The sequence below is a fragment of the Ostrinia furnacalis genome, unplaced genomic scaffold, assembly GCF_004193835.3.
Source record: "Ostrinia furnacalis isolate ACB-3 unplaced genomic scaffold, ASM419383v2 OfSCF5073, whole genome shotgun sequence".
Taxonomy (NCBI): domain Eukaryota; kingdom Metazoa; phylum Arthropoda; class Insecta; order Lepidoptera; family Crambidae; genus Ostrinia; species Ostrinia furnacalis.
The window spans coordinates 89,135-100,690 of record NW_021135312.1 but is presented as its reverse complement, the minus strand read 5'-3'; the positions used below and the strand labels follow the sequence as shown (position 1 = coordinate 100,690).

At 36.3% G+C, this 11,556-nt stretch overlaps 1 protein-coding gene across 1 annotated transcript; it reads right to left on the bottom strand.

The window, feature by feature from the left end:
- Positions 1 to 1,247: 1,247 nt before the first annotated feature.
- LOC114360517 (uncharacterized) lies at positions 1,248 to 4,562 on the bottom strand. Its single transcript, XM_028315244.1, has 3 exons — positions 4,472 to 4,562; positions 3,002 to 3,208; positions 1,248 to 1,385 (listed from the first exon to the last, which is right to left on the bottom strand). Exons 1-3 carry the CDS (start codon positions 4,560 to 4,562, stop codon positions 1,279 to 1,281), a joined length of 405 nt encoding a protein of 134 aa, XP_028171045.1. The 3' UTR covers positions 1,248 to 1,278.
- Between the last annotated feature and the right edge of the window lie 6,994 nt (positions 4,563 to 11,556).

Below are 11,556 nucleotides of genomic sequence, written 5' to 3'. Positions count from 1 at the left end.
GAAAGGTCTACGGAACTCCGTGCCAAGAGCCGTCCTTTACCCACAATGGCTTTTATTCCCAAGGAAGATTACGCCATTGTTATCATCTATGATACTTTGAAAGGGTTGAGTTTGCCAAAATATCAATATCATTCGGTATAGCGGATATTTGCTTGTTTTCCTCACGATATGAGATGTTGCAAAACAAACTTACCTACTCGTTCATAAATAATATTACTAGGTCCGGCGAAATTTGTACCGCCCATAATCGTGACGTTATGTGGCTTTGCTGATGATGGCGTATGGCGGAGTAAGGTTTTTCATTGTATTTTCCTACATTGTAATGGTTATCTTGATCTTTGGAGCGAAAACTAAACCAACAAATTAGCGTAAGGTCAAACGTGACGGTTGTAAATTCGAAAGGCCACCCCGGCGTTTTTTGTATGGATTTACTTCGCCCCGTAGGTATTTAAAGTTCAGAGCGATCAAAAAGTGATACTTATCTAGGACAGGGGGCAGATACCATTGAAATCAGTCCAGCGCGGTTCTGGAGTGTAATTCACATTTTTTTTAAATTTAGATTAAAAATTTTTACTTACGATTTAGAGATAGGTACTATTTATTGGTTTCAGCTACGTTTCACGTATTTTCTCGATTATCTCCTGAGGAAGTCGTGTGACTTTCTATAGAGTCAAAAATCCTACTAACGTTTATTTACCCTTACATAATTGTTAATCTCCCTTTCCATTCCATTTAGCACATATTCCATTCGCAAACGATCCTGAACCCCGCTAATTATGTGATTCATAGATATGGAACAGGGAAATCCTAAAATACCTGGAACGTGACCTGTTCCAATTAGCACATGCAACAGTAATTAACATGGAATTGTGATATTAATAGGCTAAAACATGGTAAATCTTGGAATAGCTACTGGGAATAAGCTAAGTATGATTCGATTATAGTATAAAATTAAACAACGTTACTGAAGCACAGTTAAGATGTACTTAAAGACACGTCGATCTTTTAAAATGAATGTTATTTTCGTTGTTTGTCACTCACTGGGTTTTCTTAGTACTTTAGTTATGAAAGGAGCATATTATGGTAATCCAATAATAAAGATTTCACAAACAAATGAGATTAGATATTTGCCACCCTTGACTGCTATCCATGTGTCGTACAAAGTTTTAGATAAGTAGATTCATTTATTCAGGTATAAGTATTATTTTATGTATTTATTTAAAACAGAAAATCTCTCACAGGTGAACTTATAACTTTTCACTTTTATTTGACTTTGTTTTAGAATCCTTCGTGAAAATCGTTCATATTCGTGATCACGACCTGCTCCTTGAAAATGTTCTTCATGAGGTGATGTGGGCAATACTCCAATGGTACTTCCACATATCCTGAAAATTATAATACGGATTATAAGTATAGGAGCTCTGCTATAAATATGAAAGTGCAGATGTTTTAAATGTTATATTTTATTTATGGTATGGTATAAGAAGATTATACATTTTGTAACATTTTAGGTATTAGGTATATAGGAATTTTTGCACAATAATAACTAATAATATTAATGATAAAAACTATTTACAAAATTTTAAGTAACTTTTATCAAACTACAATAAAAAATATTGAGAACCATTTATAATTTATCTAATAACATTTTTTTCTTATAATGGATTCGCTTGTGAGAGAGCAATTGAAATGTCTATAATAAAAGTGCAGTCGAAAGCAATTAAAAAGCGATTACAAACATGTCCAATGTCCATTAAGAGGTAACGGAATAATCATCAACTGCCGACATTCTATACAGATTAGCGAGTTAGGTCATCGAATTTTTAATGCACATCTTAGATTAATAAAACCTAGATAGATAGTCAGTGCACGAAAGGTGAGGCAGATTTTAGTAAGCCAGAATGGCTTACTCGTAAACGTCACATGAACTGTCAAAGTGAAAAATTGGTAAACACGTCCGACGACTTTTAATTAATTAAGACGAATTGTGTTGTGAAAGGGTGTCTTAATACATCAGAAAAACTAAAGAAAGTGACTAGTGTTACATTTCATAAGTAAGTACTACGATTCGACGCGTATTTTGCTTGAATTTGGCTTTCAAAAATTAAATACGGGAATGATACCAGTAACAAGAAAATTTATTTCCCAATTGTTCGCCGTACAAATACACTTCCTTTTTTTATGAAATCGAGACCTTTCAGTCGATTTATCTTATTGTAATTAGGTAGGTACTTTGAATTCAATAAATAAGTAAGTACATGATGCGTTTTGTTTTTGTTAGTTATAAAATAATTAAAAACGTATTAAAAATTTCCCTACTTTCGGGAAAATCGCCTTCACTGTCTACACTCCCCAACAAAATTGACACTAATGACATAAGATTTTTGCCTCACTCTTGACGAAGCGTTTGTATGAAGACTATCCATCTAGGTTTTATTAATCTAAGATACACATCTAAAATGCAAACTATTAACTAGGTTTACGTTTTATAAAAACTTCATGATTTACTTATACAGACAGACCCAAAAAGAGCGTGCCAAACTCGACTGATCTGAAATGGCTCAGAAAATTTGGCACCTTTTGCATAAATTTTCTGTATTATAAGTTCAAGAATTATTTTTATTAAATCTACCTGATTAATCGACTATTCTGTACCTGTACCTGGAACGACGATCTGGTGAAGGTCGCGGGAGGTGCCTGGATGCGGCCGGCGCAGGACCGGTCGTTGTGGAAATCGTTGGGGGAGGCCTTGCTTGGTCTAAAGCCCGGTCTGTGAGCACGTAAAATTTTGTCCAATGACCCCAAGCTACCCATCCTTATCGCTCGCGCGTAATTATATTGCTGTCGCGCTCGCACACTCACTGCGGGCGCCCGTCACACAGTCGCGACAGCAATATAATTACGCGTGAGCGATAAGGATGGGTAACTTGGGGTCATTGGACAAAATTCTAAGTGCTCACAGACTATAGCAGTGAACGTCATTTAGCTGAAAAAAACGAACCTGTATAATCATCCTCCCCTCGGCAGTTGATCATGTCCAAATAACAGCCGTTGTTGAAGGTCCTATAGACGTAGGACTTCAGCTTAGAAGCGCCGCAGACGGGGCGGTAGTGGCTCGGGCAGAATACCGGGCATGATTCCCCGTACATCTTGCGAGAACTGGATATTTGGTTTTGTATGCAGTATTTTAGAGGTGTTTCTGATAGTTCTGAAACATTTTTTTTATTAGTTCATACATTTTCCTACCATTGGGCGATGGCAGATGTGAGAGTAGATATATCTACAAGAAAAAAAAGACATCGTTGTATGACACTTTTCCAAATGCCAAAGTTGAAGTGGCAATGGGCTTGGGCAGGTCACATCCCTCGCTATACTGAAAACCTTTAAGGAAGAAAGAAAGAAGACGCCGCATAGGAATGCCATGAGGATCTAATATGACTTAGTCAAGCTACCAACAGAGCGAGCCACAGTCTGGGGCGGAGCCGCGAAAGAATGTCTAGGCCGTCTAGCTCGGACAATAACTCGCGGCTCCGTCCCAAAGACTTCGGGGGGACACCGTCAGGTTTTAGTGAGTAGGCCCTGCCCATCTGGCAGGGAGAGCCTCACATAACCCACTGGTTCCCCCGGGCCAGTGGGTATGCAATTTCATGCATTTCCTGACGAAAAAAAAAAAAAAAGATGCTAACAGTTCAGAGGCGAGAAAATATAAAAGAATTCGTGTTCGTAAATCTACTTTGTATCTGAGTACTTTAAGATGGTACATTATTTATTTTTAAAGTTAAAGGCGTAGTTGAAGAAATGGAGAATGAAGCTATTTAAATTGGCAATAAGCTGTGGCAGTGAAATGCCCCTGGTAAGTAGGTATAACAACGCCGTTGTCTTGTTGTTTCATACGAGTAGCTCAAGGGCTTCAAAAGTTACACGCACGTTGAACACTAGATTAGAGTGACACTTATTATGGAAATGCCATTTCATGCTAGAATTCAACATGCGAGAAACATTTTATCAGAGTAACATTTAGTTAGCATGTTTGATACTCGTAAGTTTACTTCAGGCTTAAAATGTGGCATGTTATAGAGCTCTAATATTTAATCTCATGTGCTAGCACAATATGTATAGATCGTTTCATCCACGATGACGCGCCCCACCAATCTTTGGTCGAGTGAAGCGCGGGGTGCGGGGAGTTTTATCCAAGCAATCCGAGCGTCATTATTGTAGCCGATAACACTGTTTGAGTGTTATCGGATCAAAGAATCAAAGAATTGTGGGGCGCGTTTTCGTGGATGAAACAATCTATATGACGTCACCGTAATATTGTTAATTCCGTCAGATTATAATCTGACGTAGTTAGATTACAATCTAACCTAACCTATCCCACTGTTAGTTTACAATCTCACGCGTTATATTATAAACTGACGGAGTTCACAATTTCGCGTTGACATATACATATCAATATGATTAGCAAGCATACCAACATGATGACACTCGGCATAGGCGTGCAGCGCGCATGTCCCTGGGAACATTTTGTACTCTCTCCTCTTGATGTCCAGGCCGCAGACCATTGTGTTTTCGGGGGGGCATTTTTTTGGACAAATTTTGGCGTTTGTTGCTTGTAATACTTAAACAGATTTTAAGTAAAGAGACAGATAATAATATCATTTTCGGCCATCGGCAGATCAAGATTAAATAACCGATCCGTTGGAATTCGAATTTCCCATGACAGTACAGTCCCGCAAAACTGGATTGTAGCGGAAAGGGCCTTAATTTTGCCACAAAAAAGTTACTTATGTTCTACTGGAAGTAAGTTTCTTTTTATTAAAAACTATCACAGTGAATGTTTCTTATATTATTAATCGTCAAAAGAGATGCTTTTTACTATTGAAAACTTTAAAACACTTTTTTTATTATAAATAAAGTCATATTTTACCCCATTAATTTCATAGCAAATTACCTATTGATCCAATTCCTAAAATATCGTTACCAACTTCTTAAAGTTTACAAAGATAATAATCAAAATGCTCACCATACAACCATATTGTCGTCGCAAATAGAATTACCATTTCTCATTTACAGCCAAATGTTGATTGACCGTAGCTCTAGAACACAATGGATTTATGAATAGAATCCAATTAAGATAACCCCTCGAACAAGCGATGTCAACTGGAAAATAAGAAACGTGGAAATTTCACGACATCCCTAATGAAATCGTGTTCATTTTTCCATTGAAACTAGCACAAGTGGTGTATTTGGTTGTCTAATTTGAAAATGAATTTGGGGAAGTGAGGAAAACAATACAGGAAAGCATTTTATACTCGTAGATAGAGCGTGCAAAATGGATGCATATTTTGGTACGATTGGAATAGAAATTCACGATTAGGCATCCTTTATTAGCATAACTAATCATAACTATTATAAGTACAGTCGCAGAATGAAAAGGTTCGTCACCTTAGTGTCGGTTTTCGCTTGCACTAGGTAGAGTCAAACCTGCCAACATAACAGGGCAAGAAACAGTGCTGCTAACATTTAAATAAATATGACGTTTGCTAACGAATAAGGTTTTGCTTGTTTATTTTTCTATCCCATCAGGGCAATGTTACAAAATGTAGTTTTTTTATTTAATAGATAATGGCAGGTTGAACCAACAAGAAGGTTTTAGTTTATCAATCATAATAATCTTCTTGACAAGTTAAATCGTCAAACAACTTTGATCTGAATAATTTTGAACTTTACTGACGAACAGTTAAAGATTATTTTCTCTAACTCGAGACTATTCTGTAACATAGTTTCAAAAGGTATTATGTGCTCGCGATACGTTGAAGGAATCAATTTGAAAACTGACGAACCTTTTCATTCCGTGACTGTACATAAAATATACTACTCTCAAAAATGGCTTCAGACCTATAACTGGTCCAAATAAAGGTTTTTAGTCATGGTATAGTAGATACACGATTGATCCAAATGTTCAATTGGTTATATGGTATTGCCGCTAGTAGGTTAGGGAATATTGATAAAAAAACTTACAAATATTTTTGCAATTATTTAAGAAATATAAATCTAAAATTCAACCAATCTGTCTTGAATCTATTATCATCAGATCATTCAGTCTTCACAGCAAGAGTAAGAATTAACCAGAGGTAAATAGAGGATTAAAAGCTTACACTCCCCACGCTTCTCTTGAGGGAGTGTATATCATAGTTGCGACAAACAAAGGTGCTACAAACGTAGTGGCGACAGTACGTTATGCCGACAATCGATGGCGCGACTGCACATTAGCTCGACGAACGTTAGCGCGACAGAACGATGGTTCGACAAACGAAAGCACGACAGTACTTTGGAGCGACAAACCCTAGCGCGACATTACTTAGGCTCGACAAACGATTGCACGACAGAACCTCCGATCGACAAATTACACTGTGACACAACTTTTTACTCAAAGACCTAAAGCATGACAAACATAGTAACAAGTTATTTAAAAAAATACCTATACGAGTATGTGGATGTATTAGTAATGTATAATAATAATTAGGCTTTAGGTTTATTTTTTAATTACATGTTTACTTTAAAATTAAATTATACCTACATAAACGTTAACAAAAATTTTATTGTATAAAAATGTGAAAGTAAACATGAAAGTTAAAAAAAAACCTAATTATGCATTATTTATTTATTTATTTATTTATTTATTTAAATATTTTTTCGTATAACATTAATGTGATTTAAAAAAAAATTAAAAATACAGAGAGTACATTTTTGTTAACGTTTATTATTTCTATTTTATAATTGATTTTATTCTATTTTTGTGTATAATTAAAGTAAACATGACAGTTTAAAGTTAAGTGATACATACTTATGGCACATTAACACTTAAGGACTCGCTAATGGGTCTAACGGACCCAGTACTTCAATTTTTGTGTAATAACTTTTAAAGTTTGACGTTTGCTATGTTGTCGCTCTTAGTACCTTTCCACGACATTGTAGCACAGCTAATAGCGGTCATAATCGTCAAATAGCCCACTGCATGTGATTGCTACAGACGAAAAATGTGTTTTTGAGTCCACTGGACCCGGTAAACGAAGTGAATTTTTTAATGTTTTATAGTAATTTCTCATTAATTGTCAATTGGTATAAGNATTTAAGGTACAATTCCAAGACGGGCCGCAGACCGCAAACTGCAACCGCAAACTGCAAAACTATGAAATCGGCAGCGCGGCATTGCAGCTGCGGCGTGTATACTGCAGATTTCATAGAGTTTTGCAGTTTGGCCTTTATCCGAAACTATCCGTAACTTTTGAATCAGTTTCGGTTACGGTTATGGACATTTTTTTATTTCGGATATCCGATAGTTTCGGTTACGGTTACGGATATCCATAACATCCCTGCTTGGTAAGATGGCCCTCTCCGTCCCGCTCATACCTTTTAAAATGGCTTCTCCACCTCACTTAAGCCAGAAACATGAATTTTGGGCACATTAGAATAATATTTTTAACCAAGGTAGATAAAGTTAAAAACGGAATTATTTCCAATAAACAAAAATTGTCGACAATTACAGCAAGATTTTACAAAGTGTTATACCATTTTGGAATCCTTACTAAATGAGCCAAATTATGACGTCACTTGCCACACTCGCGTAGTACAATTTTTTTTCAGTACAGTCAGTTTAAACTAAGCAAAATTTTTATTTTGATATTTTTTTTGGGAATAATGTATTTTTTTCATCCAAGTTGGAGCAGCTGGTTTTGTAATTTTGATAACAATTTAGAGAAGCATTATTCAGGGTTACATAACAAAAAAAAAATTTGGAAAAAGTGAAGATTTATGGCAACACGAGTAAAAGGACCGTCTCCTGAAGTAGAATTTTTTGATTTTTTTTAAATGCCTATTATTTTTAAAATATGCCACATAGATTTTTTTTTATATTTTTCTGATAACCAGCACAACTTGCCTCAACACCCAGTTCCGGCTTGACGTTACATTACGGGACACCCTGTATACCTATATTATTATGATCTTCTAGTTTTGTACTCAATCACTAGTCAATAGTTTTTACAAACTAACATACAATGAAAAACAAAATCGAAATGAAAAATATTTATCTTTATTTCTTTACATTTATTAAGTTAGTTCTTCTTTCGCTCGTTTTAGCTAAATGACTTCCACTGTTGGACTAAGGCCTAACCCAAGGATTTCCATAAAGACCGGTCCTGCGCTGCCTGCATCCAGGCTCTTCCCGCAACCTTCACCAGATCGTCGGTCCACCTAAGTTAGTTCTTACAAATCGTCAAAATGTCTTTAGATTCATCCTCCTTGTAGGAAACGTAGATTGTTAGGTATTTGTGCGTGCTCTACATACATACTATTCTCGTAAATATCGCAAAGGGTGCCATAAATGCCGTTTCTACTTCTCCAAAATTTATCGAGAAGCGATACTTTTTTGTTTTCTCATCGATTCCACGTCATTCGAGCTGAGCGAGCGATCCCTGGAATGATAATTTATTGGTTCCCTGGAACTTATTTACGATTACCGGGTTTAACGGGACAGCCTGGTATTTGATAAATTATCTGGCTGTTCTGGAAGTAGCATTTTTATTGAGTGGAAAATGCTTGCGCTTCCCATTTGGCCAAAGGGACAACGTTTTTTTAAAGAATATTAAATAAAATTCATAAAATTCATTTATTTTTGCAAATAGGCTTTTAGAAAGCACTTTTACACGTCCCAATATTAACCCTACCACTGCTTCGGGACAATAAATGGGCCTAGGCCTATGACAATATTAGTAATTTATATTGCACAAATTAATAATAGTCGCGTTGGCCCCTCGTACTAAGCTAAATACACGTATGCTTGTGTCACAAGTGGTCTCACCACAATAGTCGAGCGGCATCGGGGTTCGTTCCTCGGATCACGAATCAGCTAGTCCGACCCCGTTCGGCTATCGTGGCTTCAAACTAGGATGTTAGGGACTCTCAGAGTTTTTTATTTAACCAGCTTACGTAAACCAACCTTAGCTTATGTAAACTTAAATTCGTTTGTTACCCAAATGGCTTAAGACTAACGCTGAATTGCACCATCTAAATCTGTCAAACTCCATACAAAAAATCCGGTCATTGTCATAGTTACGGTTATCTAAAAATATGTAACTCAAAGGTGACTGACTGACAGACTGACTGACATAGTGATCTATCAACGCACAGCCCAAACCACTGGACGGATCGGGCTGAAATTTGGCATGCAGGTAGATGTTATGACGTAGGCATCCGCTAAGAAAGGATTTTACGAAACTCCACCCCTAAGGGGGTAAAACGGGATCCACGTGTACGAAGTCGCGGGCGGCGGCTAATTTATCAATAAATAGGATGATGATAAGAAATTATTATAATAAGGAACACCACGTTCTTCAGAACGATTTGACAAAAAAATCTTCAGCGTGTTACGAAGATTGTAAAAAATGCCTACGTAATCATTCTTCCTTCAGCAATAAATGGCCGACCCAAATGGCCCGTAATGGACTCCATTGAATGTTATTCAGGTTTAACAGGCATTGTGATGTTCTGGAATACCTACACAAATCAAATGGAATATTAGTCTTTTTGTCTGGCGGTGTATTGTTGGTTGTACAAGTTGCGGTATTATACAGTGAGCTTACATTTATTTATTTATTAACTTAAATCTTTGGTTTTCAGTACTACTTAACATGAACATTAAATATTAAGAAATTATAATATTATGTATTAGACTAGTTTCGTAAAAAAAACATAGTCCGTCAATGACAATCAAAAAATATTGGACACGTATATTTTCATTTGTCAATCAAACGAGCAATTACGAAGTTCATGATGCGTTGAAGTTTCGTGTGACGTCACAAATTGCTACAATTAAGCACGCCTTGACGTGACGGGCCTCTTCCTTTGAACTTTGGCGCGCTTTATCTCTTTCAATTTTTATTAATTTGAAAAGGCGAAAAATACTTGTCGAGTATTTTTTGATAAGTTAAGCAACGGACTAATTCAAAACTCTTGCTTTTTTATCCAGGAAATATCTCTAGCTCTATTTTTTATGTATTTTTCTGTTTGTTAGGGGTTCGTATCCAGAGGGGTCTGTCAATCTTTTTTGAATGACAGCTGGCTGTATATCATGAAACGTAATAGTGTACTATTGAAATTTTCACGGAATATTATTGTGTTATATTTATTTTTTTGTATTTTGTTCGATTTTATTTAGATTATAGAGACGCTGGAAATGTTCACGGAGAGAAAATACCTTGTAGCTGTAGACATTATTTATCGATATGTTTCAATACGAGTACATTTACAAATAGGTATGATATAATAATAAAGAAGCGGTTAAATTAAATTTTAATATAAAAAATGTTATGACGATCCCGTGTTATAGTTACTGGCTGTCACTTATTTACAAAAACGGAGCTGCTGTATTATCTTTACCGTATGTCATGCTTTTTTAAAGATGTTCTAAAACGATTTATTAAGAATAAAAGCAGGAAAATAGAAAATAAGAAGTCGTAAATAAGAATAGGGATTTCTGAATAAACAGGGAATGAAAAGTGTCTGTAATTCTACAAGAGTTCGTAAATACGAAGAAAATTATGGATGGACCAGTATTTGATATCAGTTTAGCCCAAACAGTCTAAAAAATAACTCCAAAATATTATTTCCACAACTCTTACATGTGTAGTATCTGTATTTACTTACATTTGAATTAAAAGTAATACATTTTTATTATGAACAGTTTCATAAATAAGTAAATAGGTAGGTATGTTAGTAAAACGGAGATTCGTATTATCTTGATTACAGAACTATGTACTTCCAGAGATCTAGCTTAACCCCTCTACTGCAAGCAGTCCAATATAAATAAGAGATTTTTGTTTACTACAAATATATCCATAACCCATACGAAGCCGCGGGCACAGCTAGTTAATCCTGAAGCGAAAAAATTCACGGATTATCCGCGTCAAATATTTCGCGTCAGATCATAATGTGTACGCAGAACCGCAAAGCGAGAACGTCTTATGAAAATGATGTAAAGCTCCAGACGCGTGTCGCTCAATAACACATATCCTTAGGCCAGGTTTCCACCAAAGCGGAGCGGGAGAAGTTTTTTGAATAACCAATCAGATTCCATTAATTGCACATCTCCACTCCATTCCGCTTCGGTGGTAATGGATCAAGCGGAGAAGAGCGGAGAAGAGCGGAGAAGAGCGGAGAAGTATCGCGCGCACTTGTTTTTCTATAGAATTTGGCAGCGGCGGCGGCGCGGCAAGATGCAGAATACAGATATGTGCGGAGCGGTGCGGTGTTTCAAAGATAGTAGTAATAGACTGACAGCTGACAGCTACGCACACCTCACATATCTCCTCTCATCTCTACACCACTACGCTCTTTTCCGCTGCACTTTGGTGGAAATACCATGGTAGGGGACCGTAATAATGAGACAAAGGTTGTTGTTGTTATTAGTCTCTTAACGTGAAGTACGTGAGTATTTATACGATATACTTAGATTCAAGGTAAAATACGTCACAGATGCTGTGCTGTTAAATGTGC